Here is a 20,843-nt window from a genome sequence, read left to right as displayed (position 1 = left end):
ACTTTTCTGTATAAATACCTGCTCATGTATTCGTCTAAAGATTAACTCTCATATATAGAATCAGAGACATTTTCTTCAACATTTCCAAGATTTGCTTCAAATCTCAATCTGTATTACTTTTATACCTTAATATACTTTTCTATTTTTCAAAAAATTTTCATTAATAACTTTCCAAGTTTTTGTGAAACTGCGTAAAAATCTCAAAATAATTCTTACAAAAATCTAAAAATATTTCTCATAAATGTTATTTATAAACAAATTTTCAATTTTTTTTTTTACAAACTCTACATAAACTAGAAAGCACATGTCAATGAGAAATGATATTTGAAGTCTTAGAATATGTAAATCTCGTGTACTTATTTTTTAAAAAAAAATGAATAAATATGAGATCCACATGAAAATGTGAAATGATATTTATAATTCTAGAGTGTGCAAGTCTCGTGTACTCTCTTTGACCAAAGTGGATAAATTTAAAATTTACATGAAAAAAAATCATATTTTAATAATGGATCCTACTTTTTTTCAAAGGGAATGTACATGACTTGCGCAATTTAATGCTGATTAATTTTTAATAGTGGATCTCACTTTTAAAAAAAAAAAAAAATATGCAAAACTTACATGCTTGAGATTGTAGCAAGCATTACTCTTATTTTATATCCAAAGAAATTTTCATTCATCTCAATATTTCGGTTCGGTTTCGCAGTTTCATAAACACCCCTAAGTAAATTTATATCATAGAGGTCTCATTTAACTCCTGGCTAGGTTTATTGTCCTAAAGGTTGAATCTGGGCCACTGTGTTGCCCTATCCCCTACAAATCCAACCTGGCCTCCATATATAGACATATATAGTTATACATAGTCTTTTGGGTCCATCCTAGCTAGGCTACCGACACTACAAGAAGAATAGATATTTATGATATTTTTTACGACGAAAATGATTATTTATAATAAAAATAAATTTATTTTAGTTGAAAATAATCATTTTATTAAAAATAACTGGTCGTAAATAAATAGTTTTTTTACAGTACGAATGTTGATGAGATGGAAAAATCGAAATGTGTTTGAGGCCTTTGTGGGGTCTCTCTTTTTCTTGTTGATCGTCAACCCATCTGGCCTCGTGCTTGCTTTCTTCATGTCGACCTCAGGTTGCTTGCTATGTGTCACTACGTACTAAAGTTTGCAGAAGAGTTATCCTTCTCTTAGATATGATTTTATTATCTCTAGTTATAATCGTTGATATATATGACAAAGTACAAGAAATAAGAAGGAATATATTTTGTATTTCGTATCTAGAAGGATATTTTTTACGTATCTACTTCGGAAGGACACCACCGTCTTCCGTATCATTCTCAGACGGGGTGGTGTCCTTCCGAAGTAGATGTCTCGATCTGTAAGACGGCCGGTTTTGTTGGATGAATATCTCACGAGATAAACTCTATCAGATCATAAGGTTATTTGTCGATGGTGACAACTCCAAGTGATCAATTAGTGAACACTTCTATCTTCTATCTTCAAAAGCATACTTGTGGACTCTCTCACCTGGCCTTTGATCTTTTCTAATGAACAAACTCGCAGTTGACAATGTTTGTAAGCTCATTTCCATATAATATTGGTACCAATAATTAAATGTTCATGAGTCCGATATTGGAAAGATTATATTCTCAATTATTGTTGTTAATATATAGTACAATTGGTTATACGGCCAAGATAGAAGCATGCCAATTAAAGGACTATCGGTGGAGTCTTCCACACTAAAGCTATTGAAAAGAGTAATCATGTTAGATACAACAAGTTTTGCGCATTCTTTTAAAAAAAGTACAGTCCAATGTGAAAAAAGTTTATTTTTGATGTAGGTCTCAAATTTTTTCCACTCTTTTAAAAAAAAATGCGCAAGACTTACACGCTCTAACGGGATAAATCATTCTCCAATCGAAAAACTTTTAAGACTTGCGGCCTCCTTTCTCTAAAAAGAACAGAAAAATAACAAGTCCCAACTGATCCGGTCCCCATTCACTATATATATCTTTTTATTTGGTCCAACATACCACTATCAAGTACTTCAACGGTTCTGATCTGCCTCTCTTCTCATTAATCTATTTGTTTTTTCTCACCTACCTGATTCGAATTCTGATGTTTCTAAACGTTCCATGATATATACATGCAAAAAGAAAATAATGATCATGATTGAAGATGGTGGCATTGGAACCAACTTTATAGTCTTTACTTACTGGCCACTGATTAGGTTAAATACTCATTATGGGTCTCCAACGTTTTAAGTCTTTGGAGTTGGCCGATTAATAAAAGCACTTCGGTTGCTTTACTTTCGAACCAGTACGATCAGCCTTCTTCAGATGTAGTTTTTCTGATCATAGATGCTTGAAAAAAGAAAGAAACCCATTTGAGTAGCCCAATAAAGGGGGAAAAAAGAAGAAGAAAACGAACATATTTAAAGCTCAAATGTTGGGTCACTAAGATAATGCATATATAGTTTCAAACTATAGTTATGAGTAAAATAAAACTTTAGGTGACACAGACATTGTATTAATTATCTCTTGGAGAAGTACTCTAATCACAAAGTGATTATACAAAAGTAATCTTACAAATTGACATAGTTTAATGTGATTCGTCAGATTGTAAAGTTATGTTTATTATAAAATAGATCTAACAGATCAAATGAAGCTACGTCAATTTATAAGATTGTTTTTGTAAAATTCATTTGTGGATGTACTGGTCCTCTCTAGATTCTGAATCTTCCTCGCCCATCACAGAAGAACCATACTCTGGCGACACTACCCTCCTCGAAGACACTGAATTTGGCACTCTCGCTGATCTATTATTATGATATTGTTGCACCACCAAGACTGATGTTGAAATTGAGAAATCTGGAGATGTCAACAAGCTGCCAACCGGCCCAAGTTCCGGGCAGTCATGTTTCATGTTCAATGTTGCAGCTACTTGGCCCTCCGGCATTCGGCCGACCAAGAACAGATTGCATCGACTAAACTCCCGAACCACGTCAATCGTTTCTGCAGCATTTCTCATCACCCTCTCTTCAAACTTGATGGAGCTGTCATTCGAAGTCTTCCGCTTGAATTCAGCAAGAAATTTTTCATCTCCTGATCCTGGTGAACCGTTGGAGTCGTCCCTGATGTTGACGATAGCTGTCTCCCCTGCCAGCTCAGGGCTTGTTCTGAAGTGAATGACTGTCAATGAATTACCGGGGTGCTCAGCCATTCGAGCACCATAAGCGAGGGCTTCCCGATCATCAATTCCTCCGAAGAACAAGACTGTTAAGGTTGAAGAAACATTACTTGCAGAAACATGGGTGCTTCCACCAAGCCCACGGTCCACCAAGATCCCCACAGAGCATGGTGCATGCTCAAGAACCCTCCGGTTGACTGAACGGAATTCATTTCGAGTTGTCTCGAGTGCTCCATCAAACCTCTGGTGCTTGTGAAAGGGGAGAATTATCATAGCCACCCTTTTACACTCAGCACTCGTGCATATGTCCTCGTGCATGGTAGTCATGGGAGAAATTGAAGTCATAGGGCGAATGGACACATGGCTTAGCCGCTGGAAGGCCTCGAAAGCAACGACGACTCGATCGCTATCCGAATGGCGCCCCTTATTCCAGAAGGGTAGCCCATTCTTTCTTGCCTTGTGGACCATCAGAATTGCAGAGGGCCTTTCAGTTAGATCCATGAGGTGCAATGCATAGACGCAGAGTCCTCCCTTCTTCTCAGTCCCACGTGAAGCCTCAATGAGATTGATCATCGTGGGGATGTTTTTTGTACTGTGGAAACAAGTCAAAATCCGAAGTTGAGAATTGGGGTCCTTCCTCTCAATTGTTCTATGCTTGTAATTAGCTTTGCTCATTCTTTTAGCTGGCTTATATACCTGTATAACTAAAGGTGTCGTAATAAAGGTTGTGAAGATGGCCATCAGAATCATGATGGCAAATGTTTGGTCGTTCAGTACCTGCAATAAAAATCAGCTAAATTTATTAGGATCATGATCAAGCGGATCAAGTCCAATTACACATGAAAGATTATGAAGTTTGATCTCTCTGTTGTTAGAAGCCAAAAAATACATTTTACCTTTCTGTCTTTGCCAATGTTGAGGACGATGAGTTCCACCAAACCTTTAGTATTCATTAGGAACCCCAGAGCCAAAGCCTCCTGGAGTGGCACTCTGCAGAGGAGGGAGACTGCCACTGTACCGACAATCTTCCCAATGCAGGCTGTACAAATGACTAGAACAACGAGACCCCATGACTGGAGCCCTTGAATTGTGGCTATATTGGTTTTCAATCCACTTGAGACGAAGTACAATGGAAGGAAAAGACCAGTGACGATATCCTCAACTTTTTCCACAAGAGCACCAGCAAATGGCCCTTCCTTTGGGACAAGAACTCCAACCACAAATGCACCAAAGAGGGCATGAATTCCAATGGCTTCAGTGACAAACCCGGCTGCCAAAACTGCAGCTAAAGTAGCACACACATAGAACTCTTCCACAGGCTCACCCTCGGGGCAACGTTTCACCATCCATTTAAAGATGGGCGGCACTATGAATACACAACCGAGAACAAAACCAGAGCCACACAAGAAAACCCACAATGGAACGAGGGGAGAGTGGTCATTGCCAGAGAGGGCAATGGCAAGAGCAAGTAGAATCCATGCAGCCACATCATTGACTGCTGCCGCCGACATGGCCATGCGGCCAACATCAGTGGTCAATAGCTTGAGCTCAGCCAGAATACGGGCCAAAACAGGAAAGGCAGTGATAGAAAGGGCCACCCCCATGAATACAAGAAACGGGGGTCCATTTACACCTTTGGAAATAGTTCCTCGGAGGACAAATGACGTTCCAATTCCTAATACAAAGGGAAGGCTAATTCCTGCAATGGCTATTCTCAAAGCTTTCTTTCCGGTTCGACGGAGGGACCTTGGGTCTAACTCTAGGCCAACGAGGAATAGAAAGAAAAGGAGACCCATATTTGCTAAAGTATCCAACACAGTGAGGCTTCCAGATGGAAAAATTGCATTCATATAGTCTTTGTTACGACCCAGAGCGGATGGGCCAAGTAATATTCCACCCTGCCAAGAAAGCAACAAGATTTAAACTCTCCATAAAAAATGCAGATGCAGCAAGCAAATTAACTTTATGTAGAACCTAAGTTATGACTCTTAAAAGGATGTTTGGCAACCAAAATCATCTCGATTCTCTAAAGTCAAAGATATTTTCATTCCTAAACATACAACATCTATGGCGTAAAAATTCAAAAAATTAGACAACCACCACCTAGTACTGGCCGTGGCTGCCACCACGGGGTGGCCAGATTCCAGTGACCACAGGAGGCCCAAATCAAGCCACCCTTCTCTGGCCAGTACTATGGGTGACTACTGCTAGTTGGCTACCATAGGTGCATGGATAGGCCATAGCCCGATCTGGGTGGCGAAGTGTTATATATGCCACGTACGGGCGATAGGCTGGTCATACATATATTTATATATGCTATGCTTTTTTAAAATATATATTTAAAAAAATCTTTATTTCATCTATGAAAACTGATCTAAAACATTTTCACATCCAAATTAACATACTAATTGGGAATGATTTTACCAGTGTATGCAGGTTTGATGAGACATCCGTACGTGGTTATAAATCGAATGCCAACAAGAAATTACTTCTTCCATCATGGAAAGCAATAGATCAAACTGTTACCAATGGATTGTGCTGCAAGCATTAATATATAGTGGTGCGACTTTCCCATCTAGAACCATTTCTTTAGTCCAGTACTTTTACTGCGAGCTCGCAAAGTAAATGCTACCACATGATTATGATTAGGTTCTCCTCAAGTCTTCTCTAAAATAAATAAAAACAAGTCTTCAACTAAACAAGAAGACAATGGAAGAGATCAGAGCAGAGTACTACGGTTTAAAAAAATTCGATCATATATAGAGGCATGCATGCTGCAGGGCCACGTACGGAGTAGTTCAAGATGCAAAGACGTTGGAAGTCAAAATAATTTCTAAATCCTGCTTAATAATTATTGGTAAATAAAAAGGCAGGCATGCAGCACATGAGAATGAAATCGCAGCATATGATCTAGAATTATAATGGAGAAAATTAATTAAAGGAATTACTTACAACAATCTCTGCAATCACTCGAGGCTGTCTCAGTGGCCCTAAAAGAAAAGCGAGAATGCGCGTGAGAGTGACAACAAGACATATCTGCACGATGGCAAGAGGGAGTGCATAATGAAGAGGATTATCCCCCTGGAACACCCCATTAGACGCTGCCTTCATCGGCACTGGACACGGACTCGACAGTACTGTAGCATTGCTGGCGGCCATCTTGATTATTATTATTACTATTATTTTGCAGCAAATATTCCAACCCAAAGTCTCAGTTCCTGCGTGATTAATTCAGATTCCCATTTATATACATTAGTTCTCTCTTTATAACGTACGTACAAGGAGAGCTCTAGTACAGAACAATCCTCACGCCAGAGGCAAAATCAATTTCATGCACATATGCTTTAATTAGATAGGTGGGACCCAAACAGAGGAAAAGTATGGACGACTTCAATTAAAACACAAAACAAGAAATAAAATCATTTTTTTTTCTCTCCACCAAAAAAAAAAAAAAATTTAACCTTGTTTATCTTCACAGATAAGTTAAAATAAAAGTTGAAAGTTAAATAAAATATTATTTAATTTTTTTAATATTATTTTTATTTTAAAATTTAAAAAAATTAAATTATTTATTTTATTTTGTGTAAAAATTTTAAAAATTTATAATGATTAGATTAGATGGGATGTAAAACCAAATGAGGCCGTAATCTTCTATTAGTACTAGATTCCTAGCCAATAGGGTAAAATAATGATAACCACACAACATATTTCACAATATATGTTATAAAATAAGGATATTTTGGCAAAATGATATTATTTTTATAAGTTAATTTATAAAAATATTTTTATTTTATAATATGTATTGTGAAATATATTGTGAAAAGTGAATTGTGTTTATATTTTTCAAAACACAAACATGGTAGGTACGCGCGGATCAGTCGGACGTAAATGTCGCATTTGTCGGCTTAGATGGTTTAAAACATGGAAGAATTATTTTTATTTTTATTTTTTCTTCCAACAAGAGGTTGGGAAAGCTCGGTCTTTTTATAACACAAAAATCATCATCAACTGCAATATCATTAAACCATGCTATATAATAATTGTTCCCATATATGAGCAAAGAAAATGGACATCAAATAACATATGATGGACCCACTTACCAAGACATTCACGAGGCACCTCTAACTAATAATATAATAATAATTATATATAAAAAAAAAAAAATGATGTTTTTATTGACTTCTAGCTAGCAACCAATCAAATCCGAGGAAAGCTGCTCTCTTTAACATGGCTACCTCTCCTAAAACCATTGTTTATAGGAACAGTCGGACCCCAGAAGAGACACGGGAAGACTTTCTTAAAGATACTCAGAGAACACATGTATTTTATAATTTAAAACAAAAGACAATCAAGTGGAAGTGGTAGATGTCGAATAACATAAGGGGGCCTTAGTATTATAATTCCGCGGGATCTGACTCGTGGAAAGCGCCAATCTATTGATAATCAACCTACGAAAATAAATTTATAATTCATATAATATATAATATGTTATTTTTATTTAATAATAAAAATAATTTTATGATCAAACACATGAAACTATATCAATCTTAAATTTATTTTTGTGAAATATTTTTATAGCTTAAAGTATTTATCGTTAAAAATAAACTAGCCCATCTGTAATTACCTGCACGATAATGGCATTGTTGTCTTTTGAGACACAACGGGAGAAAAAATAAATTCAAAAACTCAACGTGAGACACAAGTGACTGACCATGTATTTGTGAAGGAGCTAAGGAGGCTCCTTCACAACTTTACACGTGACCATCGCTGAAATTGAATGTCATGAGTCGGGGAGGATTGATTTTGCAAGGACTTTAATGTCCCTGTACCTCATGGAATTTACAACTTTAGCGGTGTTCTCTCTGTAGTCGGAAACCTATCATTTCGATATTGAAATTTTCCACTTCTAACCCAGGTGAAGGAAAACCACAAAACATGGGAATTTATGATACCCACTTCAAATTCAAAGGGAAAGAATAAAGATTAAAAACCACGAACAAAACGCCTTGCCACTGGTTTGGTTGCCGAGAAAAAGCGGGAAAAGAAGGGAAAACCTAGAAGGACCGGCTAAATTCATATATACCATGTTTCATTTTCCCAGAAGATTTCTCGGCATCCAAACACATGCGAAAGAAAGATATAGACGAGTCACCTGGATCTTCCTTCGCGAGAATTCCGATGACACAGTAGTACTGCAACGTGCATGCAGTCTAACAGCCTTAATAATCTTCTCTGCATTTCAACCGAGAAGATTTTGTGGGACTCCTGAGTGTAATTTCTCAGAATTTCCGTTCGAGAATGGATTGGGGGATCAAACGGAGGTGTTTCTGTGCCGATAGTGAGAAATTTTCCAAAAGTTCGAAGAACAGAGCAAGGGACACAGATGATGCTCAATTGCTCACGCGGAGACATATACGACCGCGCAACCGTTAAATTACTAAGTTAGCCACGAGAACTCTCTTTGCTCAGTGGACATATTGGTAAATGTGGCAACACGTTACACACGCCACAATTTAGGGGTGTAAATTTAAACCGGACCAAACCGATTTTATCAGTTTTGAACCGAACCGGACCAGTTCTTAAAATGTAAAAACCAGTCAGTTCCCGTCCAGTTCCGATTTTAAAATTTTTCAGATCGGTTGATAAAAAATATATATATAAAATAATATTTGTATTATTGTATATATATAAGTTTTATATATTATATGTAATTATAAATTTTTATGTGAAATTTTTATATATAATATATATAATTATATATGAAATAATTTCTTATTATAATTTATAAATTATTACTTAAAATGTTAATACTAAATTACTAAAAATTTATAACTAATACTAATATTAAATATATAGTTTATAACTAATACTAATATATAACTTATAATTATACCAATAGTCTAATATTAATACTATTATATAGTCTAATATATTAATAAAAGTATAAAACATATTTTTTTAAATCAGTTTTTTTTTTATATAAATAAATTTTTAATGATAAATTGTGAAACTTACATTAAAAAAAAATCAAAAAACCGGATCGGACTAGACTGAAAACCGATAAAACCGAAAGTAATAGTTTGAGAAGGTAATCAGTGCATAATCAATTTTAAAAAATACAAAACTGATAAATACCGATTCAATCATAAATTTTTTTTAAAACCAGATCAGACCGAATTCCACATACTTTCCTGAAATTTCCTCTGTTTTCGAAGACTCGACACCAAATCCAAATCAAGAAATAAAAAAAAAATAAAAAAAGTCAAAGCTGCAGGAGTCCGATGGATCGGAGGGAAAATAATACAAAAACAATTAGTACATTATTTGTAATAAAATATTATCTTTTTAAATTCGATTTTCCATCAAAATCAATAAAATCTTAATTTCAGACCTTTTATTCAGAAAAGAAATAATAATTACAATCGAAAATTTATAAGTGTCATATAATCACTTTGAAAAAAATAAATAAATATGAAACCTACATAAAAAAAATTAATTTTTTAATAATAAATCTCACTCTTTTTTAAAACGACTGTATGATACTTGTATATTTAAAGACTGTATGTAGCATTACTCTTATGTAACATTACACTACACCCCACACATGTTGAGAGGAAAAAAAATAAACACAAAGAAAGAGTAAGAAGATAACAAACATTATGATTCATATGTACTTTCATCTTAATTTATACAAAATAACATATATTTTTTATAAAAAAAATAAACTCTGCTAAAAAAGAAAATGTTTTTCTTAAAAATTTTATAGCGTGGTTTATCTTTTTACAAAAAGTTTTACAAAAAGATTATATAAGACTTGTCTATTTAAGACTCGTATAAATCATTACTCATCTCACCATTATCTTACTTGACTAACGTGACAATATTTAGGGTGTGTGTGGATGTTGAAGTGAATTGAGTTGAGTTGAGTTGTGATGATAAAATATTATTAAAATATTATTTTTTAATATTATTATTATTTTGAAATTTGAAAAAGTTGAATTGTTTATTATATTTTGTATTGAGATTTGAAAAAATTATAATGATGAGTTGAGGTGAGTTTGGTAACCAAACGAAGCCTTAATAGCTTTTAGATCAATTCTACTTAAAAAAAATATAATCTACAACCTAGAGGAAACCATTAAACATACTTTACTGAATTTCATGGAGGATAGATTTGATAATTTAATCCATGCTAATCTACAACCTATAGGGTGTTGTTACTCAGCTCCATGATTTTGTCCTCTCAAACTTACTACTAATGCAATTGTATTTTTTTCCCTTTTTTTTTTAAATATTTTTTAGATATCTTTAAATATTTTTTAAAAAATATACAACTTTACTAAAAATTACTTGCTTAATCATTAAAAAAAAGAAATCCGAATACATGATAACTTTGAAGGGATAAAATCATGGGACCAAGTTTCATTTTTCATATATATATATATATGAATAGGATGGGTTTAAGGCTGCACTTGGTTCGCGGAATGAGGAATAAGAACTCCTATTTTTGAGGGAATGAAAATGCTCATTCCTATTTCTTAAGGATTAAAAAACGATCGATATTATCAATTTATGGTAACTCATTGCATATCATTTAAAATTATATCAAAATTTTAAAAAATAATCCACATATTTTTTTCTCAAAAACCCACCAAAATTATTTTTCAAAAGTCTAAAAAACTGAAATTATATATAAAAAAAAAATCTCATGTTTTTAAAAAAAGAAAAGAAAATATTGGACAGCCACCTAACCTGGGGTGGCTAGACCATCCCTTTGGGAAGTGAGAGTGACCCAAACCACCCTCGTGGCTATGGCAAGATGGCTTGGCCACCTCATATTAATGGTCACGAGGTGGCGTACGTACGTAGACCACCCCCTTGGTCAGAGGTACGAGTTACATGCATGGTTGGAACTTGGAAATCCAGTATGGTCGTCTATAATTTAATGTGGATGTCGATCCCAATCGTGTTTTAGGGTTAGAAGTTAATTATTTAAGGTCAAAATCGTTGATCTTGTACTTGTTGGGTAATCTTACTTATCTATATATGTAATTGTATCCTAGTCATGTCAGTATCACTCATTTTATGTATATCTAAGCATTTATCGTTAATCTATACATTCTAGTAAGAAAAGTGATATTTGTACAAATATAGTTCAATCTTTCTTTTAAAAAAGTAAACCACATCATAAAAAGCATATAAAATATATATATATATATATATATATAGTAGAATCTACAATTTTTCAAAGAACCTACATAAGGCTGGCGTATTTTAGATTTGTACATAGTATTACTTTAATACTGAACTATTGAGAAGTCTCACATGGCTTAGGAGTAAACTCATCCTGATCTTTATAAGGAGTTACCTCACTCTTCCTATTAAGCCTTTTATGAAGAGAAATGAGTGTCTCTATATGGTATTAGAATAGACTAACCTATGACTGATGATAGGCTTCTACAACCTATCCATGATAATGGTACCAGAAATACCGGCCCACATGTGAGGAGGCGTATTGAGAAGTCTCACATGGTTTAGGAATAAACTCATCCTGATATTTATAAGAAGTTATTTTATTCCTTCCATTAGATTTTTTATGAAAAGAAATAAGTGTCTCTATACGAACGTATCAATAGCTAGCATAAAAATTTGTTTATGTTTTAAATTTTTTTTTAACATACTATTCGTTGTGAGATCCATATATTCAACTTTAAAAGAAGAATTAAAACACTAATTATTTTTTAAAATCGCTAGTGTGAAATGATTCCATATCAACGATACGTTAGTAGGTAAAGAGCGACTTATAAATAGATTTTTTTTTTTTTTGTCGATATCTACAATTGACTTGACATGTCTTAACATGAGTGGTGTGTTTGATTCAGCAATAATTAAGGGGGTCATATTATAATCATGTAAGCGCATGAACAAACTTTTTCAGCTAAAGCACTGAACCTGCTTGCAGTAGGGGTCCCCTCCCTCCATTGATGCTTATCCTTTGAGACTGTAGGCCTCTCTTTTCCGCGAGTCCAGAAAAAATATTTTCAGCAAATTATAGAAAATGGCTATAGCTAGACATAATCATCAGTACCTCCATCTCCATTAATTATGTTCATTCTTTTAAGATTATCCAGCAGCTACAATTAATATATAGGTTATTTCTAATATATATATATATATATATATACATATATATATATATGTTTCGGCCTCTGCATTTTTGTAAGTTGACTTTCACTTTCGGGTCTGTGCTTTCCAGTTAGAAAATCACCACGCATTGACCAGGCGAATCCTCCATATATAAATATATATATATATATATGTATGTATGTATGTATGTATGCATGCATGTACGTATATCTATATATTAAAGCCTTGATCTTTTCCTTTGGCACAGACGTATACATACAAAATAATACAGAATAATTCTACAGGCTACTTTAATGATTCATTAAAATAGTGGAGTTAGTCAATTGATGGATGAATTTTTTTTCGTCAAAAATAAGGAAATGCGTCTTCCATTCTTAATAGAATTGTATAAGATTTGGGACACGTTCGGACAGGTAGAATATTTCAAACATCTATGAATAATAAGAAAATGATCCGGAATATGGTTTTTTTAATATTATCTTTATTTTAAATTTAGAAAAATTGTATTGATTTTTACATTTTGTTTTGAAATTTATAAAATTTTTAATGATTAGATAATTATGATAATATGAAAAAAGTTGAAGATTTGAAATTGAAAAGTATTTTGTAAGTTTTTGAGTGATATTTGAAAAAACAAATTATGAAAAAAATTTGAAAATTTCTCACATCATTTCTTTAGCCAAACATCTCTAGGAGCACTCACAATGAATTCTTCATCCTATACTTTAAAATACATTATTAAAATTCATTTTTTTCTATTTTACATACTGACTTTTACAATATATCATACATCAACTTATCTATTTTTTCTTTATATTATTTAAATATTTTTTATATTTATTTTAAATATTTTCTCAATCTTCTCGTATCTTTTAATATTTATAATATCTACCCATCTTTCAATATCTTCATTACCCGAAAACTGATATGTAACAAAAAATCCTCAATGGTAATGGATTCTGAAAATAGTTTTAATAAAAAGAGCACTTGTCCTTTTCTTTTCTTTTTTTTTTTTTTTCTCCACCCAAGTAAGTGAAGTTCTTATAGACTTACAGCAACTGAACAAAACCTAAGTAAAATGTAAGGCTAGCAAATCAAATATATACCAATTTATTCTAATCACAAAATCCAAGAAAAAAAAAGAGAGAAAGAAAACTAAAGAAACACCCAAAAAGAGCAAACCAATGAACGTTGCGTACGCAGGCACAACGGCAACGCAAGGAAAAGCTTGCGCCAAACAAGAAAACACGAGCTAAATGAAATTTCTCTAAAGTTCAATAGTGGGGAGGAGAGAGAAATGAATTAAAAATATTTTACATGTGTGAACAGTATCCTCTAGATGTAGCGGATCACTAGTGTAGCAAAATAGAAAATAAAGATAAAATACAACATTCATTGTCGGTTCTTTTTGAACAAATTTCTTTATATTTTTAAAAAAATGTATTTACAAGAGTCATTAAGAGTGATCTTATAATAACTTTTTTAGAGTGAAAGAGAGGGAAAAAAAGAAAAAAATAGACACATAAAAATAATTATATTATATTTATCAAATAATACAATATGAAAAATTGATCAGACGTAAATCTCTCTTGAAAACATAGCTGGTGCATGCATAAGACCTTTTTTCAGACCAAATACGGTCACTACAAGTTTACTGTAATGCATTTCGGGTTGGCAAACGCCCCAGCAACTTTCATGGATCTTATGAATAAAATGTTTCAACAATTCTTGACTTATTTGTCATAATATTCATAGATGACATCCTCATATATTTTAGAAATGCTAAGGAACATAGGGATCACTTGAGGATAGTGTTGAGGACCCTTTAGGAACACCAATTGTATGCCAAACTTAGTGTGATGCCCCGGATTTTCACTAAGATTTCATTCGTAATTCTTATGGATATTATTTATCTATTTATTTATTTATTTAGATTATTGGCTAAGTATTGGAAGAATTCTTTATGCCACTTTCTATTTTTGTTGGACTAGATCTTGGAGTTCTAAGTTAAAATATTTTGCCCACAAGAGAAAAATAGAAAAAAAGACCTATAGAAATTCGGCCCATTAAGGACTTTGGTTTTAGAAGGCTCAAGTTTACCCATTAAACAAGGAGATGGCGCCACTTGGCTTCAAGAATGAGTTTTTGGTCATTTTAGAAAAATCACTTCTCATTTAAAACTTTGGGAGAAGACAAGGATGACACTTATCAAGCATGCATTGGATTTCTAGAAAAAAAGTGGAAAAAGTAATGAAGGATTCGACTTTTTAGAAAAGTTGATCAAGTGTCATGCATGCAAATGAAATGTGAAGAGTTTTATCTTGGGAAAGGGAAAAATCTTACATAGGGAAGTGAAACCTAGGGAAGAAATACTTAGGTTAGCACATTGGTACCACTTGACAAACATGCTTGAATGTTTCTAGAATAAACTAAGGAGATGGAGGAGGATGTAGGGTTAGGCACACATCTAGGGCACACGCCCACTGCACCTACCTACATGCCACATGTCTCACATGCACACCTCACATCTAGATACATTGAACCTATATGTAAAAATAGATGAGAAAGAATGAGGGGACATGGTTTCGGGAACCCCAATAGACTACAAAAGTACCAACAAGATTTTTGTGAGTTCCAATAAGATTTTGCATAGGAAATACAAATGTGAGAGGTTGTAAAGAATTTACATTAGAACACCACGAGGTTTTTGAATTCCTAAGCCACATGCCCACTCAAGGTTAACTTCTAACATTTTGCCATTTGTCATTCATGTATTAGTAGGGAAAAAGGTTGTAGAAGGGAGTGGAAGAGACAATGCACAAAAATTACTCTTGTACCTGTAGGGTTTCGGCCACCACATTGCCACATGTCATGTTTTGAGTTAGAAACATAAGGAAGTGGGAGAGCTACTTAGGGAACATGCAGAAGAAGAAAAAACATTTTGCTTAGGAAAAAGTAAGGGACATGGATGGAAAAAGAAAGAGACGGATGAAAAAATGAAGAGACACATGGAATAATCTGAACGCAGGTTTATCTCATATTTTATTCTTTTATACTAAACTTGCTGAGATACGGACTGTGTCGTTCTTATCAATCATTTGTGTTCAAAGGAGCTAAAATTGGATGATCATTATGAGTGAGGTTTTAATCTGATGCACAATTTATTTATTTATTTATTTATTATTTTTTTTTTTTTTACAATTTTTTATACAGTTCTGTTTTAAATGAATGTCATTTTTGTAAAACAATTTATAAATGTAATATCGTTATACAAAAATATCTTTAATTTAAAATATGGTTGTAAAAATAGTTGCATATCTATCCTTACTCTTAATCGGGATACCATTAAATAGATAGATTGATGATTGTGAATCTTATAGTAATTTTGGTTTCTAGGATTGAAATAAGAATTTTATTTTTATATTAGATTTGCCATTTTCTTATGATATTGTATGAGTGAGCATTTCTAAAATATACGAGGATGTCATCTATGAATATTATGACAAATAAATCCAAGAATTATAGAAACATTCTATTCATAAGATTCATGAAAGCTGCTGGAACGTTTGCTAACCCTAAAGGCATTACAGTAAACTCATAGTGATCGTTTCTAAATGGACCATTAATCAAACATTTCGCATTACTTAAATAATAAAGGGCAGATACGAAGAAAGGAAGATTAGTGGTTATTAAAAAAAAGAATAAATAATGGTCCTTAATCCTTATCACAAAGAAATGATGCCATTCAATCGACCCATGATTTATAGCTTTATGAAATCTCGCCACCATTTACGACATGATTGAGAAGAAGAAAAAAAGAGATAAAAAAAATAATAATAATATCTAAAGGAATCAAATGTCAGACTAATAAGGAAAGAATTATAAAACTCATTTTACATATCTATTTTTTTTTCCTCTATTTAAGGAATTATAAGGAATCAATCGACCCATTAGAAATTGAATTCTAGAAGTTTTTAATTTCTCATAAATAAAAAAAGACAAAATATAACTAGGTCACATCTCACATAATTATAAATAATTATTACAATATTTTCAAATTCTTACATAAAATATCATAAATATTAAAATTATTTTTTTAAATTTTAAAATAAAATTTATTAAAATACATTACTAAAATTCACTTTTTCTATTTTACATATTGATTTTTATAATATATCATACATCAGCTTATTTATTTTTTCTTGATATTATTTAAATATTTTTTTTATTTATTTTAAATATTTTCTCAATCTTCTCATATCTTTTAATATTTACAATATTTCCTCATCTTTCAATATTTTCATCACCCAAAAACTGATATGTAACAAAAAATTATTAAAGGTAATGGATTCTGAAAATAGTTTTAATAAAAAGAACAATTATCTTTCTTTTCTTTTTTTTCTCCACCCAAGTAAGTGAAGTTCTTCTAGACTTTCTCAGTAACTGAACAAAGCCTGAGTAAATTGTAAGACTAGCAAAGCAAATATATACCAATTTATTCTAATCACAAAAAATGGAAAACGAGAGAGAAAACTAAAGGAACACCCAAAAAGAGCAAACCAATGAACTTTGCGTATGCAAGCACAACGGTAGCACAAGGAAAAACTTGCACCAAATAAGCAAATAAGGGCTAAATGAATTTTTTCTAAAGTTCAACAGTGGGGAGAAGAGAGAAACAAATTAAAAATATTTTACATGTGTGAACAGTATCCTCTAGATGTAGCGGAATCACTATAGCAAAATGGAAAATGAAGATGAAATACAACATTCATGATAGGTTCTTTTTGAACAAATTTCTTTATATTTTTTTAAAAAAATGTATTTTACAAGAGTCATTAGGAGTGATTTTATAATAACTTTTTTAGAGTGAAATAGAGGAAAAAAAGAAAAAAAAATAGACACATAAAAATAATTATATAATATTTATCAAATATATAATACAATATGAAAAATTGACCAGACATAAATCTCTCTTGAAAATATAGCTGGTGCATGCATATTGCCTAGTCTTTTGATGCATCTAGTGTGGGCAAGTTTGGGGTAGGATGAGATATAAAATTTTCATCTCATCTCATTATTATATATTTTTTAAATCTTTATACAAAATATATAAACAATTCAATTTTTTTAAATTCTAATTCAATTTTTTTAAATTTTAAAATAATAATAATATTAAAATATAATATTTTAAATTTCCAAACAAAGGAAAAAGATAGTCTGTCGCCCCACTCTTACTGCTCTAGTTGACCACTTGCATAATTTTTTTCTTACTTAGTGATTAAAGAAGTGATTTTAAGTGTATTGTTGTATTTTTTTATTTTTTAAAAATATTTAAATATGAAAAAAAAATGTGACAAAAAAAAATAGAAGAAAACCTCCCAGATAAGAATGGGACGGCATAGTAACCTCACTCTCAAACAAAATATAAAATTCTGGTCACATTCTCAAATGAGGCGGGATTTGCTGCGTACCTTAAAAAAACAAACAGAACTAAAAGCGTAAGCAAAATAATTTACATGTGAGGTTTGAATGGTGGAAATATTTAAGAAGTGTTGAGAATATTTATAAATAGTATTAAAAAAGTAATAAAAATTAATAATAAAATTTTAAATAGTAATAAAAAGTAGATAAAAAATATTAAATAATAATAAAATAGATAATAAATAATAATAAAATAAAAAATAACAATGAGAGTACTTAAATACCACACGAGGACAGGGACAAAATAGTCTGATCATCCAGTGCTCGTGGGTCATCATTACACGCAGTTTTGAGTGCTAACTTTTCTTTAAGGAAGCTGCTAGATGAATTCGTGGCCACCGAAAAGAGTGATTTTTTAAAAATATTTTTTTATAAAAATCGCCACATCATTTAAAAATATTTTTTTAATTATTAAGTTAAAAAAAAAAAAATCTTAAAAGGTTTCGGTAAAAAATTTCTGCGGGTATAGCATTTTTTCTTTTTTTTAATGAAAAATTATATTTACAGTTATGAGTATGTAAATATTATCTAATTTTTTTAAAAAATAAATATTTATTAGATCCACATAAAAGAAATTAATTTTTTAATTATAGATCCTATTATTTTTCAAAATAACTATTCGACGCTTGTACATTTTATCATATAACATTACTCTTTTTTAATTTTCCTTGGTAGTTGAGGGCAATGTTTTGTTGTATTTAACAACGTTTTCTTTTGAATCCTCGTTGGGTTTTCTCTCTTTCAATTCTATCCTTAATTAGGCCATGTTTTTCTTAAGCAAGAACAACTAAGAAATAATAGGTGAAACAGTTATCGAATATTATTCGACTAAGTCACAAAATTCTATTTGTCAATTATGATCTCATCTAATGAATCATATTACTTTTCACTTACTTAAATATTAGAGGCATCCCATCAAACCTAAGTCCCTTTATTCTTTGGCTACGTGTGAGAAGTTGTAAAAAACACAAGTCCTTAACAGTTCTCATAATTCCTGAAATTGAGGAATGTGTTGCCTTTGAACTTCGTACTACTAACTATATACAAAGAGAAATGTTTAATTTATAAATTGACTTGATGCTATATTATAAAATAAATTAAACATGTCATATCGAATTGCAGTGTTGTGTAGTAACGGATCTTTTTTAGGCCTAGGATTTATGGGGAACTAGGCATGGCATGATTAGCCCAATTTGCAGATCCCACGTCAAGGACATGAACGGCTAAAGTGTCCTTATTTACTGCCTTCAAAGCCATACAAAAAATGGGCCCAGTGGATACCGCACGCATTAGCCCCTCCATCTTCCCGGCCCAGTTTCACTCGCTCTATTTTCGCAGTCTTTGCAAGCCAGCCTGTTTTTATTATTTTGTAGACCTACAGGGGTGGTGCAGAGCGATGCGGCTCCATCTATTCCTCTGTTTTTTTTTTTTTTTTGTCTCTCTCTCTCTCTCTGTTTTTCGTCTTTTCTTGAAGTTTCCCATGAAAATCTTGTGTACTAATGAGAAATTATATATTCAATTTCTAAATGTATAAGTCTCACGTAAGTTTTTTATAAAAAAAATAAATTTTATTACGAAAAACTCATTTTTTTTTATAGAGCCCACATTTTTATAAAAAGCTTGTCTTGATTTTGGTAGAAAAAATACTTGAGAAGTGTTGAGAATGTTTATGAATAGTAATAAAAAAAGTAATAAAAAAATAATAATAAAATATTAAATAGTTATAAAAAATAAGTAAAAAGTAATGAATAGTAAAAAAATAGATAAATAATAATAATAAAATAAAAAATAATAGTAAGAATACTTGAAATACTCTCACTTGCCAAACACACCAGCCTAGCATTACTCTTAACTGATACTTAAAAATCTTTTGAATTATCGATATCATGTCATTTTATGATGCAGTATTAAATTATTATAAAATTATTTACTATATTTTACCTATTTGTCAATCATTTGTTATCACACCAATAAATATATTTAAAATTTGAAAAAGAAAGAAAAAACTATAGACCGAGTTGTCAATGCCGTGATAACTGCATGATTTGTAGTTAAAATTTAAAAAGAATTTTTCCAGCTGGAGGCAATTGACCAAAATATGGCATAAAACAGTCAAAAATAGGGTCTTTTGAATATTAATGGCGCCCACCGGAGGCAACCTCAATATTCTTCTTCTTCTTCCAAAACACGAGATAGTGATTAATCATCGTCTATAGAGAAGTAAAAAGGGCAACTCTCATGCTTTTTGACCATATTACTTGCATTGAGTTCCTCATCATTTGAGCCTACTCTTACTTATTATTCCGTGGTGCTACATATATGTATAGTTTTATATACAATATTATACGTATTGAGTATGCACTTTATTTTATTAATTTTTTTAAACTCGTGTTTGAAATTTCAAATATTAGATTGTATTTGGATATTGAACTGAATTGAATTGAGATGAGTTGAGATTGTTAGAATATTATTTTTTAATATTATTACTATTTTAAAATTTGAAAAAGTTAAATTGTTTATTATATTTTGTATTAGAATTTAAAAAAATTATAATGATGAATTGAGATGAGTTGAGATGGATTAAATTTCTAAATAAAACCTAAAATTTTTATCATTTTAATAATTGACACGCTATGATTACGTGCATAAAATTATAAGTGTAAATAACATTTTCGTTACTTATTTCCAAGATTCTAACATTCGCTTAGAGCTACACTACAAATGCTTTTTTTTTTTTTTTTTTAAAAAAAACTTAGATTAATTAAAAAACAATATATTTCAATATTAATGAAAGCCCATTATTAATTTAATCCCGTTTGAATTTAGAATTGATTTAAACTCATCTCGTTTAATCATTACGATTTTTTTAAATTTTTACATAAAATATAATAAATAATTTAATTTTTTTAAATATTAAAATAATATTAATATTAAAAAATAATCTTTTTAATATTCGACTAAGGTTACGTTTGGATATTGAGTTGAGTTTAGTTGAGATGATAAAATATTATTT

At 31.5% G+C, this 20,843-nt stretch overlaps 1 protein-coding gene across 1 annotated transcript; it reads right to left on the bottom strand.

The window, feature by feature from the left end:
- Positions 1 to 2,486: 2,486 nt before the first annotated feature.
- On the bottom strand, positions 2,487 to 8,468 carry LOC121268893 (cation/H(+) antiporter 18-like). Its single transcript, XM_041173163.1, has 5 exons — positions 8,355 to 8,468; positions 6,454 to 6,461; positions 6,155 to 6,420; positions 4,099 to 5,100; positions 2,487 to 3,979 (listed from the first exon to the last, which is right to left on the bottom strand). The coding sequence occupies exons 3-5, from the start codon at positions 6,359 to 6,361 to the stop codon at positions 2,714 to 2,716; spliced, it is 2,475 nt and encodes an 824-aa protein (XP_041029097.1). The 5' UTR covers positions 6,362 to 6,420; positions 6,454 to 6,461; positions 8,355 to 8,468; the 3' UTR covers positions 2,487 to 2,713.
- Between the last annotated feature and the right edge of the window lie 12,375 nt (positions 8,469 to 20,843).

This window comes from Juglans microcarpa x Juglans regia, chromosome 6D (genome assembly GCF_004785595.1).
Source record: "Juglans microcarpa x Juglans regia isolate MS1-56 chromosome 6D, Jm3101_v1.0, whole genome shotgun sequence".
NCBI classification, from domain to species: domain Eukaryota; kingdom Viridiplantae; phylum Streptophyta; class Magnoliopsida; order Fagales; family Juglandaceae; genus Juglans; species Juglans microcarpa x Juglans regia.
The sequence above is the reverse complement of the archived record's forward strand: the minus strand, read 5'-3'. Positions and strand labels throughout refer to the sequence as shown.